Below are 22,195 nucleotides of genomic sequence, written 5' to 3'. Positions count from 1 at the left end.
CCCGATATTTGGTTCACAAGAATGAGACAAGAATATTTTAACATTACTTTAAGAAAACTCCAAGGACCAAATATTGGACTGGACAAAAATATTTTTTTATTGAACTGAGTCTCAAAACAATGTATGTACATTTTGAAATGTTTTATAACTTTCCATGCAAGACCTAAACATTATCTGTTGAAATCATTCATTTTCTACCGCTTGTCCTCACAAAGGTCACGGGGGTGCTGGAGTCTATCCCGGCTGAGAGGCGGGGTACACCCTGGTCGCCAGCCAATCACAGGGCACATATAGACAAACAACCATTCACACTCACATTCATACCTATGGACAAATTGGAGTCACCAATTAACCTAGCATGTTTTTGGAATGTGGGAGGAAACCGGAGTACACGGTGAAAACCCACGCATGCACGGGGAGAACATGCAAACTCCACACAGAGATGGCCAAGGGTGGAATCGAACTGAGGTCTCCTAGCTGCGTGGCCTACAATCTGTAAAACATATTGTAATCGTGTTTTGATCTGACAAATCGTATAGTGAAAAGATAGTTACTACAGCTTGATGATGAGTGACTCTGGGAACACAGGCGTAGGTTGGATTGCAAGGTTTATAGTGCGTGTAAAGCGCTTAATGTGAGCTCCGAGTCCTGCGTTGTGCTTTGGCCCTTCCATATTATGTTTATTATTCACCTTAGGGATGCCATAGTTTACAGTCTGATTGACTTCTGGAATACCTGTTCCGGTGAGACAACTTTTCTCTAAACAAGGAATACTATCTTGTTTTAACCCTTGACCTTGTGACTCCCTTACTCTTTAGCAAAGAGACGATCAGTTGTTGATTGCAGTCAGTCCACTCCACTTGAGTGGTTGTGTGACGTTGCTGGACATTAACAGAAACTGGAACACATTGTCTTATAGATTAATTCACAGGGACCCGGACATGCATCCTTGAGATCGCTGACTAGAAGAACGTAGTGCTTGGTTGTTTATTATTTTGACTCCCAATGCTGACTGCTTACAAACACAAAAGTAAATGTCAAGATAGTTTGGGTGTAGAAAGTGTCAACAAATACAGCATTTCACATTTCCTTGCAAGATTAAATAAGTGACAAGATTTCCCGTTGAAAAAAATTAAATTAATTAATCACATGAGAAAAGAAAAATAACTGCAATTCACACACACGTCTTGCCTCCAAAAAAAAGCCAGGAAGAGCATTTGCTCTGTGCATTGGTTCAGCACCAAGAGTCTTCTTGTCAATCATATCATCGTTTTGTCTCTTAGGGGCAAGCAGGGTCACTCGCATACACAAACAGCAGGTTTGGTGCATACTATCTTAATGATTTGATTTGTTTTAAACATGCTTGATTTGCTTTTTCCTACTGCTTTTTAGACACATGCAATTGTGAATTATACTATGTGTATTCCAATGTAGATAGATAGATAGACTAGATAGACTTCCTTTATTGTCATTGCACAAAAACACAGTAGTGAAATTGCCAACGAAATGTCGTTGCCTGGCTCCCATATAACAGACACAAAAGAAGATAAGTAATAATAAATGATAACAATAATAATAATGTGGAGAATAAATAGACACCAAATATGAACAACATAATGTAAAGTGCAGCGTGAACAGTAAATTGCCCAAATAATTTTAATAATTTAAAAAAATAATAATAATGTAAGTAAGATAGAGGGGCTTATTTGGCATTCAGCAGTCTGATGGCCAGGGGGAAGTAGCTGTCTCTGAACCTGGTCGTCCTACAGCGGATGCTGCAGAGCCTTCTCCCCGATGCCAGGCGAGAGAACAGTCCATGCTGGGGGTGTGTGGGGTCAGAGCAGATCCGATGGGCTCTAGATACACACCGGCTGTTTGCTATTTCGTGTAATCTGTATATAAATTTAACCATTACGATAAGTTTAGATTACATGTTTATAGTTGCACAGTGAAACATGTCCAAAGAAGAGAAAGAGGAAACATAGCTTCTTTAATCCAAGTCCTTCTCCATAACTCAGTAATTGCTGGCTGTTCACTTCTAATCGTGACAGAAAAGAATATGCAATGATGAAGGGTTATATTACATACCTACAAATATAAAAATAGATTGATAATATATATAAATTATATTATTATTATACTACATATATTGAAATTAAAAATCGCAAAGAAATTAAGAGATTATATGTCAATATACATACATCTAAAATAAAATACATATAACTCAATACAGGAGTAAAAAGTGACAGAAACACTGTATATTGCATAAATAAATGCAGAAAAAAAATGAAGTTAAAAAATCAAGATGAATGATGATGGTTCTCAGTTTTGTTCTTCCAAATATACCCTGTAAACACCATATACGAATGTCAAGAAATAAATACTTCCATGCTATCAATGGATCATATGTTTTTGTTTACACAACAATCTCATGATGTGTTTCTTAATTTCTTTCATTTTCACCCCATATAGGATTGGATTGAAAAGAGGATTATAAACAACTATTTGTAAACTCATGATTAAATGTACACTTTTTGGAAGATCTGTCTCTGACCGAGCTGTAATGACATCATATACACCTAAACAAGAGAAGCAGACTAAAACCATCAGATGAGGTAAACATGTCTCTGCAGCTTTTTTCCTGACTTCTACACAACTGTGATAAGTTATGATAAATATCTTAATGTACGTGAAAATGATAAAAATCACAGGAACGGCAACAGCATTTAGCATAATAAACAAACCATAAAAATTAAGAAATGTTGATTGTACACAATAAAGCTTCAACATTTTATTGTTGCAAAAGATTCCTCCTATTGTAAAGTCGCACACCTTTTGTTTAGAATTAATTACAATTGCTATCGTAAGCTCAAATGCAGGTATAAACCAGGCCAAGGCCAAGAGAACAGTAACAGTTATTCTTCCCATGATAGTTGGATATTGCAGAGGTTTGCAGATAGACACATACCTGTCATAAGCCATGGCTGACAGCAGTAAGAAATCTGACGTGCCTAAAGAATAGAACATAAAATATTGAAACATACAAGCTGAATGAGAAATGATCTGTCTTTGGGATAAGACATCAATGAAAAGTTTGGGGTAGATAGCGGTGCTAAACAAAATAGAGTTGACCGACAAAGCTGCAATGAAAATGTACATAGGCTCATGAAGGTTCCTGTGAATACAGATGACACATATGATGGTTAAATTAGTACAGAGGATGAGGAGATATAATGCCAACAAGATAACAAAATAAAGATATCCGTATTTGTCCACTCCTACATAGCCACCAAGAATTATATATGTTCTATTGAACTCAGCATCCATGAAGTTAGTCCCAGATGAAAAAGACTAGCAGACTGTGTCAAAGCGTCAGACAATAAAGATCACATTGATTCATGTACAGATAGCTGATCTTATTCATCATCTCCACAAGGCACGTAGTGAAGTATTAGAGTAGACCTTTATAAGATTTGATCACCCTCCGTGGATCTCATTACGTGCTCCGCCAAGAGTTGCTGTCATGTCAACAAGCTCCTCCAAGTCTTCATGGTGATGTGGATGGAACTTTCTGACCAAGTGTATGAAGTCATTACTCTTATGAGGATGACTTGTGAGATGAAGACCTCAATTTGTAGCAAAATGCTGCAAAGTCATCATAAATGTTCAGTCGTGAATGCTATTTGCTAACATTAATAACATTAAGTGTCAAGCTCTTCGAGCCCAGGCTTGAGAGGCCCATCCATCATTTTCTATATACGTATAGAGGTGGGATACACCCTTGTCAAAAAGACATATCCAAAATAAATACAAATTTAAACTTTTATGATAGTTACTGGGTACTAGTTAACAAAGCTGCTTATTCAGTGAGTTTTAGCAGTAGTACTTGTACTGTTGGAAAGGTTACATGTTAGCTTTGATACAAGTTTGTTGCATTAATTTTTTGTTCAAAGCTCACGTTTGTCCAGTTATGCAGATGTATAGCATGTGTATATCCATACAAACACCGATTAGCAGTGAACATAGCACCACAAACACATCCATGCTGCCCCCTGTACTGGGGGCTGGAGGTTTGAAAAGATTGGCCAGCATTGGTCAGCATGTTAATGGTTGCCATGTCAATAGTAAATTGTCATTGTGTCAAGGCTCAACATATCAATGAGCAACATGTCAGTGGTCGTCATGTTAATATTAACATGGTCAATGTGTGAAATCTCACTATATTTTTAACTTTAATTGGACCTATTATGCTTTTTCCACTTTTTTGACCTATAAATGTAGTAAGAATGTTGTATTCTCGTGTTAAATGATGCCAAAGTTTCAGATAATGAGGTTTGCACATTTGGGAGTGAACCCTGAAAGAAGTTTGGGATGGGTCAAAAACCTCGGTTTCAAAAGGCATGGTAAAACTGCCTCTTTGTGATGTCACAGAGGGGTGGAAATCCTTATATGGGCGTGTCTAAAAGCCGGGAAAGCCCCTCAACCGCCTCAGTTTACTTGCTAGCAAAGCCACATTAGTTTACAATTCCTAAAGAGGCCACCATCAGGCACAAGTGGTTGGAGTTCCTGATTCCCTACCAGCAAAAGAAATCTGTCAACGGCATTTCACATGGGCCAGTATGCAGCTGGACTGGCCGACAAACCTTCCAACGTTACTTGGTTGTGTGGACTGAGCAAGCAGTAAGTAACAATTTAATTGTGTTTATTTTGTCATGTACAAGTCATGTAGCAAAAGCGCTAATACCCGTTCCCCAACACAATTAGTGACCACATTAGACATTAACAATGCTGTAGAAATCCTAATGCTAAAATGCTAAAGCTACTTACTATTGAGAGATGTCTTGAAGTAACTTCTTTTCTTGAGGAACTTTGGACTGTCCAGTCTCTACTTCCAGATCGGATTCGGGATCCAACACGTATGGCTTCATGTCAAAAGCCGACATTTTAAAAAGAAACACGGCCATTTATTATCAACTCCTATAAAGTTAGCGGCACAAACCGGAAGTGTTTCTGCGCAGGAAAGAGCGTGACCAACCACGTGTGCCTGGAGGCGGGCCGTGGGTGGAATACATTAAAACAGACCGTTTTTGCAGGAACCAGGAAATCAAAAGAAATACGACTGAATAGGTGCAGATTCTGGAAGAACTATAAAGCTTTCTCTGCTGGTTATTGTGTGTAGCTGCTCTATAGGAGTCTACAACTCAATAGAAGGGCCAAAAATGATCATAATAGGTCCCCTTTAACCAGCTAAGTCATAGAGTGTAGGTGAACTGCATGTTTATTTACAAATTATTTACAAATTATTTACAAATTATTTACAAATTATTTACAAATTATTTATTCTTTATTATTTACAAATACTGAACACTGTTTCTTTTGAGGGCTGCACGGCGGTCGAGTGGTTAGCGCACAGACCTCACAGCTCGGAGACCCGAGTTTGATTCCACCCTTGGCACCCTGTGTGGAGTTTGCATGTTCTTCCCGTGCACGCATGGGTTTTGTTCGGGTACTCCGGTTTCCTCCCACATTCCAAAAACATGCTAGGTTAATTGGTGACTCCAAATTGTCCATAGATATGAATGTGAGTGTGAATGGTTGTTTGTCTATATGTGCCCTGTGATTGGCTGGCCACCAGTCCAGGGTGTACCCCGCCTCTCGCCTGAAAACTGCTGGGATAGGCTCCAGCACCCCCTGCAACCCTCATGAGGATAAGCGGTAGAAAATGAATTAATTAATGTTTTGAGAATAATATAAGTCAACATTGCTGACAGATTAACTAACCTGACAAGCTCCTGTAATGACTTGAGGTGTGAAATACACTCAATAATATCTACTAAAGTGTTGTTTATGATCATCTCAGGCAAAAGTTCAAAAGAACTTGACAAACACAAATGTTTGATTTGATTTGATATGAAATGTATATCAAGCAGTGGGACATATTGTGGTTAATTAGGAGTGAACGAGTGATGTCAGGACACTGTAAGATGAGGGGAATAACAAGGCCAGCCTCACGGGAACACACTAGAAGAACTAATTATGAGCCAGTGGTCATAGTGAGGTGGCCTAATGGGATGTTGTTTCTGATAAACAAGAACATTCTCTTGGCGACACAATCCCGTTTGCTGTGGTTGCTCCTATTAAACACATGCAACAACGCAAGTGCGCTGTCAACACAACAAACTTCAAGTTGTTCATTTCATTTCATGACCTTATATATGCCGTTTCATTCATATATAAATATAAATATAAAACACATTTTATTCACCCAAAGTTTCTTCAGATTTTCCTGAAAGATTTCGGTGACAGGTTTAATTGTGGATTAATTTGAACGCCAATATAAATTAAACCATGAAGATTATATACATTATACACAAAATAATCATTCAAACTTACTTACTTGTTGATATGATGCAGACAGACCAATGAAAACTGATGCTCTAGGGAAGGAGGCTACTGAATCTGAGAGTTTTGGCCAAGAAGAGATGAATGCAGATTTACCATGTACACAACCTTCAGATATGAAGTATTGTATTACTGTTGTATACTTGCTGTAGTGCTCTACTGGGATTTGGTATCATTTTAAAACCCGCGAGAAATGAGCAGGATAGGGTCCCTTTAACACATGCAGCAACTCCAATAATTGTATTACCTTATGTGTTATTTTCATCCTTATTTAAAAGGTGAAAATGTGTTTTGTGAATATGGAAAAAGCATTATTGTGTCCCCGGGGGCAAGGGGGGTGAGGGGGATAGCGTAATCGCGATTACAGATCATTCATTGCCTGTACAAGCAAAACATTTCGGTCCTCTTTGCTGGCAGTAAGTCATGATTCATTCATTTATTTTCTACCGCTTTTCCTCACAAGGGTTGCAGGGGGTGCTGGAGCCTATCCCAGCTGTCTTCGGGCGAGAGGCGGGGTACACCTTCGACTGGTCGTAAGTCATGATGCTCAAGCTAAATATTTCTCAACATATGCTGGACAAGGAAGACCCATAAGGGCAAAAAATATTCATCTTGATATATTGATTATTGCACCATCTAGTGGGCAACCTTTATAAATGCATCTGCAGGAAAATGAATTCTACCATATGAAGAGTCCGCATCCAATATGTGTCAAATGCAATGTGGTGTGCAATATTTTTTTTATAATTAGCTATGGTTAATAGTTACCCATAATAATGTCACTGGATTATTTTTTTTATAAATGCAATTAGTTACCAGGGAAATTAATTCACTTTTTTTTCCTTTTCTTAAGCAAGATCCTTATGTAAACAAAACAATATGTAAACAAATTGGGATTTAGCTTTACAGTAGCTGTGCCATTAAGAGATGTTTCATGCGATTAGAGCCCAACTCTTGACTTGCAATTTTATACCAAAATTTAGCAAACACAACTCTTGTTGACTAGTTGAGTTTCTTGTGTAGTGTAGTAGTGAAAAATGGCGACTGAAGTAGCATCTAGTAAAACAATGTAATTACAGTAACTCGATTACAAATAATTTTATACTGCGATCACATTAACAAATGCTAGGTCTTATACAGAAATATCACGTGATCGAGCGTTTTGGATTATTTCAAAACAGGGGCCGGACGGTGGATAAGTGGTTAGCATCCCTGTGTGGAGTTTGCATGATCTCCCCATGTGTGTGTGTGGGGGGGGGGGGGGGGGGGGGGGGGGGGGGGGGTCGCTGCGTAGTCCGGTTTCCTCCCACATTCCAAAAACATGCACGGTTAATTAGCGACTCCAAATTGTCCATAGGTATGAATGTGAGTGTGAATGGTTGTTTGTCTATATGTGCCCTGTGATTGGCTGGCGACCAGTCCAGGGTGTACCCCGAGTCAGCTGGGATAGGCTCCAGCGTACCCTTGTGAGGATAAACAGCATAGAAAATGTAATTTTGTAGTTCATTTCAATGATTAATTAGGTTACCATGAATAACCAGCAAGTGACCTCAAGTTCAATCATTCAATGTTTTATTGAAATTGTGAGTAAACTTCATGTCAACACAAAGTCGACAACAAAACAGAAGCGGTAGTGTGGCGGTCATCGACAGCCGCATTCATCCACCACCATGTCCTGGTAGTGACGCAGGACCACGTTGTCGTTGTTGTCGTAATATAACATAGAGACAGGTGAGAAGCGAATGGGGACACAGCATGGCTGCGGTGTACCATGTGGGTCTAGTGAGTGGACCAAGGTCTGCAGGATAGCGTGGTTGGTTCCGTTGAGGCTCTCGCTGAGTGGGAAGGGGCACTCTCCATGACAGTAGTTGGCCAAGTAGCCCTGAGGGGCAATGATCCAGTCCTGCCAGCCCACGTCCTTGAAGTCAATATAAAGGCGGCGCGGTTTGCATACATTGCTAGGCGACACCAGGGTATGGGTGGCACTTCTTCGCTGCCGAGACCGGCACTGGTGCGGGTTGAGCGATACCGCCACCAGTGAGGCCCGGACAAGAGGTGTGGGCGAGGATGACTCCACCGGGGGAAGAGGCTTCTGCGGGTCGGCCCTGAAAGGACGCAGCTCCAGCAGCAGACCATAGTTGCGGGCCGGGCGGCGCCACCAGTCCGCCAACGAGGTAACGTCCAAGGTGATGGAGACCGGTTCTGAAAGAAGCTGGACCGACTGAGACAGCAGCAGCCGACGGTTAGCCCGAGGATCAGCTCCTTTCAGCGTGGCCCTGACCACCTTGTAGAGAGCGGCACTGACTGTGGGAGGAGCTTGTAGCAGCGCTGCTGGACTGCCGGACCTCCAGAGGAAGTGCATGTGCAACCGGGCTAGAGACAACACCTCCACTGATTCCAGAATGGACATGTTGAAGAACAGACGCTGGTCCACACAGGCCTCACATGTCCCCCCTGTAGACACCAGCTTCCCTGTTGTTCACACACATATGAGATGGTTGTTTCTGGAAATTATTTTGGGAATTTCATTCATTCATTCATTCATTTTCAACCGCTTATCCTCACAAGGTTCACGGGGGTGCTGGAGCCTATCCCAGCTGTCTTCGGGCGAGAGGCAGGGTCTGGTCGCCAGCCAATCACAGGGCACATATAGACAAACAACCATTCACACATTCATACCTATGGACAATTTGGAGTCACCAATTAGCCTAGCATGTTTTTGGAATGTGGGAGAAAACCCGAAGAAAACCCACGCATGCACAGGGAGAATATGCAAACTCCACACAGAGATGGTGAGGGTGGATTTTGGAATTTGTTTACCTTAAATCTAATGGTTTTATGGGGTTTTTTTAGCAACAGTAAAACTTTATTTATAACTTGAACAATTCCACTGACTATACTAATACTGTATTTACTAGTTTCAAGGATCAAGTGGGCTTACCTTGGTCTTGCACGTATCGGATGATGTTGCCGCGGACGCCATACTCCGACACCGTGCATGGGTCGCTCTCATGGGCCTGGACGTGGTCCGACTTCCGGAACATCTTCCAAAGCGCGGGGGGAACGTGGCGCCGGGAACGAGGGCCGTCGGCGGTCCCGGGCCGCTCGGAGAGGCCCATGGCAGCGAGGAGGAGCCGCTCCTGACTATTTGTGTCCTCCACGCGTGGAAGAGCGCACACGCCGAGGACGGACGCCAGCAAGCCGAGGACACCAATCATGGTGACTCTGGCCCTTCACGACTTGACTAGACTCAGCTGTGCGAGTCGCTAGCCGTCACTGCTAGTAATGGTGGGCGGATCGATCCAAATATCGATGGGAACACTAGATGCTTCGAATCAATACTAGAATGGGCTTCGGGGCAAAAAGGTGAAGATTTTCAATGAGAGCCAATGGTAGTTTTGCTTATGAGTTATTTTGCTCAAACTATTATTATGTATGTTGTAAAACTGAACAATTGTGTTGTTTAATTGATATCGATACATTGCTCACACGGATCATTTTTTAAATTTAAATTTACATTTTTGTTATAGGGTTTATTATTCATTATAATCATGATCTACAAATTAAAATCACTGATTAATGATCTTTAAAATGTTGAACTAAAAAGTATCGGGATTGGCAAACATTATAGGATGGATACCAGAAATGCAGTATCACTTAACCATTGTTGGATTTAAATGTCAGGGACCCCCAAGTGTGCATGATAAGATAATTTTTTTTTCTCATTAAGATTATCTTATTTGCTTTAGAGCTTCTTAGATATCTTATCAAACACACACATAGATGTTCAAAGAAAAACGTTCTTTGAACATACCAAAGTGACTCGTTTAATCGTTTTTAATAAACACGTGACCCTCGCATTCAGCCCTATAATGGGGATAAGCGGCATAGAAAATGGATGGATAGATGGACCCTCACATTCAGTCTTCATATTGTATGTATTCCTGGATTATTGTATTATTAATATGGCTGTCAATCAAATGTACATTATGCTCAGCAGTTTTCCCAAATGCAAATCAACGACTGCTTGGGGCACTATGGCCACAAGGGGGCCCCCAAACACGGATAATGTGCTTCCAATAAATAAATGAATTGGAATGTTAGCCTAATAAATTCATTCATAAATTAAATCCTCAGAGGCCTGTACTGCGAAAGTGTGCTCATGAGTGGCGGCTTAGGTGTTATTGCCACAACAATATAGCCACCCTCAAGTGAAGTGATTCATTATGTCTTGACATTTTGAAATCTTACCTTCAGGTCACTGGTCTCACCTCTTGGTCAGATGTCAAGTGTTATCAATCTTTGCACCAACGTGTCTTTCGTCCGTTTTGCTGATGTGGTAAAAATGTAAACTTTATGTGTGCACTTGTGGACCAATGTCGTGGGCATACATTAGTAGTTAATATTCCATACGTCACCCATGCAGGTCAAGATACTACTCCTTCATGGCCACCACAACTACAGTAGTGAACAAAACAGCAAATTGATATTCCATATTGCATTTTATTCCTGACGCTCAGCTCAAAAAGTTAGCAAAGGTAGCGTATCCCCTCAGCTGAAAATGTATATCTCTTATAGATAATTTTTAATAGGGAATGCTAGATTATCAGTGTGATCTCAAAGAAGTCATTCACTCATTCATTTTCTACTGCTTTTTCCTCACGAGGGTCGAGGGGGGTGCTGGAGCCTATCCCAGCTGTCTTCATGAGAGAGGCGGGGTACACCCTGGACTGGTGGCCAGCCAATCACAGGGCACATATAGACAAACAACCATTCACACTCACATTCATACCTATGGACAATTTGGAGTGGCCAATTAACCTAGCATGTTTTTGGTAAGTGGAAGGACACCAGAGTACCTGGAGAAAACCCACGAAAACATGCAAACTCCACACAGAGATGGCCGAGGGTGGAATTGAACCCTGGTCTCCTAGCTGTGAGGTCTGCACGCTAACCACTCGTCCGCCGTGCTGCCCCTCAAAGAAGTCATTCCTGGCTAAATTATTCATGCCCCCAGGACCCCTGGGTTCTCCATAAATGGTGATGCTATCTCTGAATGACTTACACTGTAACAGATCATAGCCATAGGACCAGATTATGAGCCAAGCCTAAATTACTATGGTGATCTGGCGGCGTTAAAAGAAAGCCCTACTTGTAGTACAGGTAAGCCTGGCTTTAAACTGAACAGACCTCACAAATCCACTAAAGTCGCTTCGCAGTACACCTGTCTGGTGAACACTTTTGGCAACACACGCACAAGGGCTGTAACGCACAATGGGAAGGAGAGATGGAGTCAGATTCAGATTCCAGATATATTTATATTTATATACATATATCCTTCCAATCAGCTATGTACAAAGTCTTCATTCATATTGAATCATGTGATTGGCTCTCTCTGATGGTGAGCAGCGTGTTCATGCTCTGGGGACAGAGGGGTTAATGGGGGTCCATAGTGCCAAGTTTTTGACATGGACCCACCTGGCTCAGCAGAGTCCACCAGGGTCTGGCTTCAGTCTTACTAGGGCGGTATTAGGGTTGGGGTGGGAGGCAATGGGGTGAATGACCTCACGGGTCACGTGGCGTTGACTTCCATGATGTGGTCGTCAGTGGCGGGAAGCACCAGCACCTGACGGGCCAGGCTGTGGTTGAAGACCTGGCCGGGGCTGAAGGGCTCTAGCCGAGGCATGGCCACGCCCCTCTGCTGCTGATCGCAGGGTCCCCCTAGTGAATGCACACTGCCCCGACTGCGCACGCTAGCAGTGTCCGCCTGCTCGTCCAGTGTCTTGTCCAGCAGAGACAGACTGTCGTTTTCCACTAGGCTGTCTGAGGAAGCCACACCAAAGCACATGTGAGGAACATGCTACATGTGTGTATGCGTGTGTTTTCATACCAGGGTCAGGCTGGATGGCCACTGCAGCGTTATGAGGCAGGTACTTGAGCACTTTGATTTTGGGGAAAGGCAGATGTCCTGCAAACAGTGGCATCACTTCGATGTGGACCTTGTGGGCGGAGCTTGTGGCCACAGGCATTGCCACCATGCCCGAACTCTTGCCACACACAGCCCAGTTACTGCTGCTGTCTGCCACTGTACACACACACACACACACACACACACACACACACACACACACACAAGATGGACAGATGAGTGGTTGTTAAGAAACCTAGCAAGTATGACGGAGCGACCAGCAGACAGAAGTTCCTCCTTAGAAGTAAGTGAAGTCTTACCTTCATACATCAGTTTGGTGGTTCTGAGGCCGTCAGCATCAGTCTTGTTCTCTTCAGACAGTTCGCCCTCTGCAGGCTCAGACAGTCGTGTAATACACACCTCTAGCCCACAGAGGGAGCCAGAGCGACAATGCCGCTCACCGGCAGGAGGCAGGATATCTGCTCTCACACTGTACAACGTCTGGAATGATAGAGCGAGGGGGGAGGAGGTGCTTATGGGTGGAGGATAAGTGTCCCAAAAGTCATCCAAGTACTCTTATACTCACAGGGACTCGCTCCAGCAGGAAGTGGTAGTGGAAACGCTTGAAGGCGGAGGCGTCCTGACTGGGAGGAGAGAAGTTGGCGGAGAAGACACACTGGAGACACGAGGGGAGGTCGTTCTTCCATTTGACCTCCCACAAGCAGAACACACTGTGCTTGCTGCACAACAACTACAAAGACACACACACACATATCTTGTAGAATGTCCCAGATTTTCTTCACTTTTATTGTTCTTCTCACCTGGTTCATTGTAGTGTTGAGGGACAGCAGCTCCAGTGATGTGTGCTGTTTCTCTGCCAGCTTCACATCAGCCAGTGTGAAGTTAGAATCAGACACGTTTTGCACACACACTTGGATGTACTTCCTGTGTGTCGCATAGACAAAACACAGGTGGTGACATTGCAATCTTGTCGTCGACAACAGAAGTCTTTTCAAAGTAATCACCTGTTACCGGCAGACAGCAGCGAGTGTTTGGTTTTGAAGGGGATGTAGAAGGTGAGCGCCAGCAGGGTGGAGTAGATGGACCACGGACAGTCGATGGACATCTGTCAATATAATAGTCAGAAAAGTCAGGATATAACGAAAAAAGTTGTCATTTCACTAAAAGTATGGTCATAATTTTTGAAAAATATTCTAAATATTTTTAAAAATAATAAATATTGTGACAATATCCAATATCAATATTGGATCGGGACACCCCACTTAAAACCAAAGTACATACCAAACCGTGATTATACCGTAATGTTACACCCCTAACTTTTACAATACAGTCAAAAACAGCGTACATATTGACCTCACCCTCTGGTCGACAGCAGTCATGGGCGTGTCTAGATGACTATAGCTGCGAGGCCGATGGCGGACCTCTCCGTTGGTCAGCCTCTCGTTGGGGGGCCTGTCCAGGCCTGTCGGGATGATGCACAGAACCTCCAGCTGGAATTCCATGGTGTGGTAGGGTGGGGTTGGGGGCAGGCTGATGCTGGTCACCTTGTCAGATGACTGGATGGAAAGCACGCCGTCAGCCAACACTGTGAATACAAGAAGCAAGCTATTTGTTTCTCTGCAAAGTCCTCATTTGGTGGTCGCTTTGTTGTTTTTTTTTTTAAAAACATGACACAACAACCAGAACCAGGAAAAGGCCAAAGATTACAAACCGGACAAGTAGACTAGAGGAGCTAGCATTAGGAGCTCAGTGTTAATGTCATGGACTAAGTAGCAGACACATACCAGCGGTGGTGTTGCTGATGCGGGCAGTGCAGCTGCTGGATGCTAGGATGGGCATAGTGTCACTGTTGCTAAGCTGCAGAGCGTCGCCCTTCTTCACCGCATAGTGACCCGTCAACAGTGTGAACTTGACCATCTGAGGCAGGCCGGCCAGCAGCGGTTCTGAAGTCACAAACAAGTGTTAGCCAGGAGTAACAAGAAAACAGAGCGTGTTTCCCAATGCGGAGTCTGACCTGAGAGTGGCTCCACAGTCAGTTGGGGCTCCTGAGAGTAGACGTCATACTGGATGGAGGGGTATATGTGAGGCAACACAAAGTGCACCTGACCCACCGTAGCACACAGCTGACGCAACGTGTACGAACCTGGCTGGTTGCTCTGATAACAGAAAGACACCAAAAGATCACACCACACTCTTTCCTTCTGGAATTCTGTCACTACACAAGTTTAACTAAACTAGCATTGTGAATTTCAATGGTGTGAATTTTAGGGAACGTGACGTTACCGGTGCGGTGAGGATGATGCTGTTGTCGCCAGGCACCAGTGTGATGTCATGTACCCGTAGCATTTGCGCTCCCTCCTGCAAGGTGACGGGAGGCGGACTGACACAATTGGGTGTGTCCTGAGGGGAGTTGCTGTCATGGCGACGGATAATGAGGTGAGCGTTTTTACACACCACTCCTGCTGAGGTGAGGGAATTGTCTGAGGGGCTGCGGTCATGGATCTCATCCATTTCCAAAGGGGGGCTGACAGTCAGGGAGGAGGGGCGCCCTGTCAAGGAGCCCCCCTGTTCTAAGTCTATTGTCCCGTTGCTGGTCTGTCTTTGACTTCCCTTTGGTCTCCCCTGAGAGCCTCCATGTTCCAGGTCAAAGTGAATGCTAATGGCTAGTTCCTCTACGTTCACAGACATAGGCATTAAACATCGCAGCGTGAGCTCCACCTGCAGGAGAGCACCTGAATGCACAGAGGCACTGGCCGGGTGGAACTGTAGCCGTGTGAGCTGAGCAAAGACACCCATGCTCAGAGTCACCTTGGCAGAAGCTGCGGGACCTGAGAAGAACAAAGCAAGTCAGCGAGGAGACACAAAAATGGCCACCAAAGAGTTCTTAATAAAAGAGACCACAACTCACTCTGATTTCCAGGTTTGCCAACAAAGGTCAGGACATCCTGACAGAATCGGCTCCTCTCTTCTTTGGTGAGGTTGGCGTCGCCGGCCAACAAGGCGCTGGTCTGAAGGGAGCTGTGCACGACCACTTGTTAAGGAAAGCAAAGTCTACATACACAGGATGCTGGACCACACCTGACTCCCGTTACACAAAGTCCTTGAAATTGCCATAAACGCGCTAAGAAGAGTGGATGTATGGATGAAGCTCTTAATGCTCTGAAGTCGATTCGGAAATCAAAATATTGATACTTCAGATGCCTACACTGTAGGCTTGGCTATATTGTAATCACCAATTACATTATACTTCGGGGTTTAAAATGAATCAACAAATTACTATGATGTCTTATATTCTTTATGATCTGAATTTAAATACTGTACACTACGTTTTAAAATGTATCAAACACATTAGGTGAGTTTGCACACAACATCGAATGGGTATCTCAGATTCCAGCCTGAATGTTACCCAGTATCAGATTAGAAATCAAATCACTGGTATCCCAGGACACTAGAACACACATTGCAGCAATTATTACTTCTGTAAGCACACAGAAATGTGCTTTTGCGCAAGTATGTTACTTTGCTTTTCTGAATTCGGCACCATACCCTGCAGTGTGAACGTAGCCTTAGTTTTAGCAAATACCGAACATAAACTGCGATTTAAGCTGTACACGGACTACTCTGAAGTATAACCAAGTTTATTTCTATCGTATTGTGCTACGGTGTACTTTTGTGAGATACTGTAATTGGGAGAGACGTGAAGCCACAGAGAGTGTCACAAATGGAGTCGCCAGAATAGGATACTCAACAGTTCTCCCCAGTAGCTTCTGGCATTCAGCAACCTGTTTCCTGGTGTGTGTGACCGGGAAGCTCCAGCCCTCAGACACATAGGACTTGAGTGCTTCCTGTAAGAAGATTTCTGCTCGCTCAGGGTCTTCCTTCCTCCTGGTAACAACACACAAAGCACACATGAGCACAGAGAAGTGTGCAGTGCAGCTCTACCAGCAGATTAACTGTTCCTCACATGTAAAATTCTGCCAGGCTTTTTCCTACCAGCCGGGCTGACCGGAGCCGACCGATGCCCCGGTACATTTCCATGGCAGCATGGGACAGTTCCTGATTAGACAGAAGGGAAATGGCAGTTTAGAGGAGAAAGGGTAACCTCCCGCTAATTATATTATATATGAAGGCACCCACTTACAAGATAATGTCGTTCAAAAGCTTCCACAGATGATAAGGCTTCTTTCAGCTTTTTGTAGGGGCTCTGCAGACTGTTCACTGCAAGGCAACAAACCCTCGTTCACCAGATAGATCTTAGCTTTCACACTTTCATCAGAGTGTATACTAACCAGTCTCAGGCCGCTCATCTCCCAGTCCGGCCAGCAGGTCCACAGTCCTGTTCAAGTCTTCTGAGGTTGGACCTGTGCAGGACACCAGCCCACAGAGCTCGCCCAGAGACTTGAGCTGCACAGACAGGACACACCTTCATCCATCCAGTCATCCATTCATGCAAAACAGTGGTGTGGGACTCAAACACAAGTGTGTTACCTTGTCGGTGGCGTAGGCCCACAGCCCCACAGTGTGCGAGCTGTTTGCGGCTAACTGAGCCTGGTCGCAGCAGCTCTCGATCCTGTGCAGAACCTCCAAGCAGCTGAGGAAAACCCAGCAGTCCAGTGCCCCCTCCAACACAGACACCTAGACCACCACAAAGACCTGTTAGTTCTTTACCCCTCAGAGATCTGGGCTTCAGCTAATTTCTTCAATTTATATCCCTCCTCAATCCTTGATACTCTCACTAGTCTCTCGTCTCACACCATTAAATTATTGGGGCTCATACGGCATAGCTCAGGACTCAGAGCTAAAATCTATAATATATAAAGACTGGCGTAAACAGCACAGTCTCTAGCAGGAGGAGCTAAGATACAAGCAGAGGATGCAAGATGACTCGAATGGAAATGATATGAGATCAGAGAGCAGCCATGACAGCTCCAGAATGGACAACCTCGAGCAGGCGCAGCTCCTGGATGCAATTGTGTAGCAGTTCAAGCGCCCTCTGGGTCACCTCCCAGGGCCTCTGGAGGAAGATCAGCAGGGTGCACTGGCGAGAGAAGAGGTAGCTCCTCAGATCCAACAGGCTTGCCTCGCCACGTTGGATCCCATCCCTCTTCTCCATGTCAATGGGCCGCCGTAGCAGCAGACCGCTCCAGCTCCGCACCGGGGCACAAAATGAGCCCAGCCATTTGGCAGTGTCTGAAATATGACCCAAATAATAATAAAAAAATAATACATGGATTGCATGGTTGCAGATGACCACAACCTGGCTTTAAGCTTGTCGTGAGTGCACCGATAGCTTCTGATTGGCTCAGAGTGGTAACGGAGCACCGCTGGTGTGGGGGAACTCAAGAGAAGCCCAAAGTATGGCATTGTTTAGCCCGAGAATACAACATTCTAACTATATTTATAGGTCAGAAAAGTGAACAATAGGTCCCCTTTAAAACTGCCAAGCAGACAAGTTTTCCAAGACAAGTTTCACAATTTCACAGTTGTTGGAATTCATGTTTCCTTCTATTAACTGCAGCTCCCAAGTACCAGGAGCACTCATGCAGCATGCAGCACCATCATGCTTGACTGTAGGGGAGACAAAGTGATCTTCTTATTCACTTGTGTTTCCAGCTGTTTAGACAATAGTTGCTGTGTGCCGACTCAATGGACAGTATATCTATAGCGTTATACAAATAGTACACCGACTACTGTAAAGCACATCCTAGTTTCATCTTTACAGTATTGACCTGGTGGAAGATATACTATAATAAAAACTGTTAGTGTAATAGTGTGCACGTACCTCCAGCTCCAAAATTAAGGACATACTGCGTGAAAAGAGCATCCAGTTCATCGTACTGCACTAAGGCATCTTCAAACTGCTGCAGCATCTCAAACACAAAGGCGAGTTCTTCCTACAATGTGAACAAACACACAGACACAAAAATCTCAGGATCAGGAATATAGAGCACTGAATTTCAAGTCTTACATGATTAACAAAGTGATTGTCACCTGGACCATGAAGTATTCACAGAAGCTCCAGCCAGGCTGGGTACGCTTCTCTCTGAGGGTACGCATGTCATCTTCAAAGCGTCCCAGGTTCTTGGTGAAGGACATGAGAAGAAGGGTTCTCAGCTTGAGCAACAAAGAATTCCAGGACTCCTGAGATCGGGATGAATCCTTCAGAGGGTCTGACAGTACCACGCACCTGCAACAAGGTTCAACAGTCAAGGTTTCGAAAGGAGTCCAGGTTGTAACAACCACATGACCGAGGTTTCTTTCACCTGTCGTTCTGCTTGTTGCAAAAATCACTACGTATCTTGTCCACGATGGAGGAGCGGGGCAGGATGTTAGTTTTGTTCTTCTTTCTGGTGTCACTGGTATCCACCACGATGATGACCCAGTCGGCAGAGCTGTGTGTGCGCAGACTGTTCTGCCAGCGCATCATGTCCTCCTTCACCGTGCTCTTGTATGCTTCCGTATCCTGAAGACATACAGTAACCATTAAAATAAAAACAAAACAAAACTGAGCTCTCAAGGATTAACGCTACACTTCAGGTTTGCTTTTTTTGGCTTTCAGAGCAGTAAAGATGGCTGATATGGCCTAAAATCCATATAGCATCCTCTTGCGAAAACAATATATCACATTGTATTGTATACATTCTCTGGCACATAAATCCTAGTACAACCACTTCCGAGCAAGTTACATAGGCCCTAAGAAAAATCTACTTGCTCAAATATATATATTTTTTAAATAGTAGTTCAGAGAACAGAACAAAAGAAGACTCTCACTTCCAAATTTGTATTCTATCGCAAGTTGTTTATACCGCTTATTACTACTTGACAATTTCTTTTTTTGAGGGCACCACAGCAGGGGGCTGATGACGGCAAAGAGGACCCCAACCAGCATCCCAGAATAGTATATGTATTTGCAGAGCAACAGCACTCACACAGCAGTCGGTCCAATAGATGTGGAGAAATGGGAAGGTGAGGAGTGCCTTGTTGCCGTCCTTGGGGAGGAGCTCCTCTTTAAACTGGACAAAGTTAGCCTCAAGGTGGATCATTTTTGGAGCTCGGCCATATGTCCTGTAGGGAACAGCAAGCTAGTATGTGACATGTTCTTGTTGACTCTACAATAAAGGATTACCTTATCTTGCCACTCAGTGGTTTGGTCAATTGACACTCACCTCCTCCACTCCATGGGCTCCCTGGGGAGCTGCTGAGCCAAGGAGGTGTAGAGAGACGTGAACAAGCCCTGGTCTCCGGCACCTGGGAGGAAGAGAACATTCACAAAGTTACTGGACTGACAACAAATTCAGTGATGAAACGACATGGTCCCAGACTGCCGTGGTTCAAACAGAAGTGAAAGGTTAACAAAAGGCAAAAATGGAAGAATGCTTCCTCTGTTAATTCTACATGTTCTGAGCCAGAGTCACTTTGCAACAAGCCTTATAGGATATAAACAACCACAGCGACCAGATAGAGATAGAAATCGCATGCTGTCATGTGAATAAGATACAATACTTTCTTTGTTTAATACAGGAACATCTTATAAACCTGTTCAATAGGTGTCCTTAAAATACAACTGTTGTAACCTAGCACGGTCTAGAAAATACAATTTAAATTAACATGATCTTCTTAGGAGAGTGAGGCAGTACCTTAATACAATACACTTATTTTATAACAGCAACTGTTGAATGGCCTTAAGACTGTAAAAACAGAAATGTGACTCTAAAGACCGGGGAGAAAAAACTTTGGATTGTTGTGCTGCCTCTTGCATTAACTCAGGACAGTGTCAACAGGCAGTGCTAAGAGAAGAAGGAAGTACCAAGAAGTCAGCAGATTAAATCAGTTCTCATCTGAGAACATGAGACAAGGAGTTAAGGAAACGAATTGAGCGTATGTTACCACACCTTTGTTGCAAACTCATATTTAAAATGTAAAAAATATCATATCACAACACTGAAAACTTGAGCGATTTGTGCTCAAACTCTTGAAGAACACTATGTGTGGTTGTTGGCGATGGTTGCTGCCATTGAGCAAGGCACAGAACGACTGGGGAGAGCAATACCGTTTTGTGTAACATTTCTCCAGTATGTGAAAATCTCTGAGATAAAATACAACGAAATGGTTGTATTTTGCAATGGATATTACACACATGACGAGAATACATACAAGTCTGAAAGAGTATTTGACTTCAAGTCCAAGACAGGACAATAAGGTGTGTTGTCTGTCAGTAGTGTCCACCGTTAGCAGGCCTGCTCACCTGTGCAGCTGACAGCTAGGTTAGCTGGCACACACACTGTGGCACATACCACTTCGCACAAACAATGGTCTTGGTCGCAGCCGAGTCGTTGTTCGAACCCAAACAAGAGCAAACGAGCGGAGAAGACTACATGCAAAGTGACTCTAGAGAGGTATGGTTTGTATTGCGCCGCGGCGGATGCTAACGCGAGCTAACGAAACCAGCTAGCAGGCTAGCTGTCAAGAGCAGCAAAATGACTGTTTTCTAAATTAGTGTTCTCTAAATGAGCACTCACATGTCACAATCGGCTTATTTTCCATAGTATAAATGATGGGCTTCTCTTCTTGACACTCCATTAGCGGTGGCACTCCATGGAAATGACTCACAGGCACAGCTTTATTATTAGTAGTAGTAAGTGCTTATGTCTGCAATGGTGGGGGGCGGGGAAGAGGGGGGATCTGTGGCCACACTGCACTTCCGGGTTATGCGTCAGCTGATGCCATTAAAGGGCCAGTTCGCATTTTTTGGGAATGAGTTCGAAATGACAAGTCCGGGTCGGTGATACTGGATATTTTGGTATGTATCCGATACAACGTAAATACACTGACAGTATTGTTAACACTTATATACTGATATACTGACATACTGATAATACCAAATGTTGTTTGAAATTTTCATTTGAATCACGATTTTAAACCTCAAGAAAAGGGCATAAAGAAACACCAATGCTATTTCTAAATATAACAAAACAAGACGATGTAAGAATATCAACAAAATGAGTTGTTCCGCTTTATTACATACAATTGTTTGAGTATACAGCCAAAATCAAATGTGATGAAAGGATTTTTTTACAGAAAGTGAGAATTTGGCATCAATCCAACCACGAGAAGCGTGGTACAGATAGACAACCATTCACCTTGTTTTTGGAATGTGGGAGGAAACCGGAGTACCCGGGAGAACACAGAGTTTCCCTTGTGGGGAGTCGAACCCAGGTCTCCTATTTGTGTGGACTGCGCGCTAACCACTCATACACCGTTCAGCCAGAATTTGGCGTAAAACAACAAATTGGAAGCCTGTATCCAGCCTTTGCTTATAGTGGGTGTAAAAAAAACTCTGTGTGGAGTTTGCATGTTCTCCCATGCGTGGGTTTTCTCCGGGTACTCCGTTTTCCTCCCACATTCCAAAAACATGCTAGGTTAATTGGCAACTCCAAGTTGTCCATAGGTATGAATGCGAGTGTGAATGGTTGTTTGTCTATATGTGCCCTGTGATTGGCTGGCGACCAGTCGAGGGTGTAGCCCGCCTCTCGCCTGAAGACAGCTGGGATAGGCTCCAGCACCCCTGCGACCCTTGTGAGGATAAGCGGTAGAAAATGAATGAATGAATGAATGAATGAGTGAGTGTCTTATACACTCAAATAACCGTGACCCGATCTTGGATAAGCGGAAGAGAGGGGATGGATGGGTGCATGGACAAAAACAGGGAAGTTTGAAAACCAAGGTTGAGTATATTTTATTCAGTTGAAACAAAACTAATTTTGATATCCTTCACCAGCGTCCTGCTCACTCACTCACACCTGCAAATTTCCACACTGAGGGACGAATAAAGGCATATCTTATCTTATATTCCTTTCTACTGTC

The 22,195-nt window shown here is 43.7% G+C and overlaps 3 protein-coding genes across 3 annotated transcripts; all 3 read right to left on the bottom strand.

The window, feature by feature from the left end:
* Nucleotides 1–2,394: 2,394 nt before the first annotated feature.
* Nucleotides 2,395–3,327, bottom strand: LOC131135969 (olfactory receptor 10K1-like). The gene is made up of 2 exons (XM_058082405.1): nt 2,969–3,327; nt 2,395–2,512 (listed from the first exon to the last, which is right to left on the bottom strand). The coding sequence occupies exons 1-2, from the start codon at nt 3,325–3,327 to the stop codon at nt 2,395–2,397; spliced, it is 477 nt and encodes a 158-aa protein (XP_057938388.1).
* Nucleotides 3,328–7,957: 4,630 nt separating this feature from the next.
* gdf3 (growth differentiation factor 3) lies at nt 7,958–9,716 on the bottom strand. Its single transcript, XM_058081754.1, has 2 exons — nt 9,344–9,716; nt 7,958–8,874 (listed from the first exon to the last, which is right to left on the bottom strand). The coding sequence occupies exons 1-2, from the start codon at nt 9,618–9,620 to the stop codon at nt 8,045–8,047; spliced, it is 1,107 nt and encodes a 368-aa protein (XP_057937737.1). The 5' UTR covers nt 9,621–9,716; the 3' UTR covers nt 7,958–8,044.
* A 2,008-nt stretch (nt 9,717–11,724) lies between these two features.
* Nucleotides 11,725–21,003, bottom strand: trappc10 (trafficking protein particle complex subunit 10). The gene is made up of 23 exons (XM_058082308.1): nt 20,851–21,003; nt 19,498–19,579; nt 19,261–19,396; nt 18,595–18,794; nt 18,323–18,518; nt 18,114–18,225; nt 17,274–17,521; nt 16,820–16,966; nt 16,621–16,735; nt 16,473–16,549; nt 16,296–16,387; nt 16,076–16,216; nt 15,240–15,349; nt 14,615–15,159; nt 14,346–14,487; nt 14,116–14,274; nt 13,690–13,916; nt 13,336–13,436; nt 13,132–13,255; nt 12,897–13,061; nt 12,631–12,811; nt 12,293–12,487; nt 11,725–12,225 (listed from the first exon to the last, which is right to left on the bottom strand). Exons 1-23 carry the CDS (start codon nt 20,909–20,911, stop codon nt 11,975–11,977), a joined length of 3,807 nt encoding a protein of 1,268 aa, XP_057938291.1. The 5' UTR covers nt 20,912–21,003; the 3' UTR covers nt 11,725–11,974.
* Nucleotides 21,004–22,195: the final 1,192 nt, after the last annotated feature.

This window comes from Doryrhamphus excisus, chromosome 9 (genome assembly GCF_030265055.1).
Source record: "Doryrhamphus excisus isolate RoL2022-K1 chromosome 9, RoL_Dexc_1.0, whole genome shotgun sequence".
NCBI classification, from domain to species: Eukaryota; Metazoa; Chordata; class Actinopteri; order Syngnathiformes; family Syngnathidae; genus Doryrhamphus; species Doryrhamphus excisus.
The sequence above is the reverse complement of the archived record's forward strand: the minus strand, read 5'-3'. Positions and strand labels throughout refer to the sequence as shown.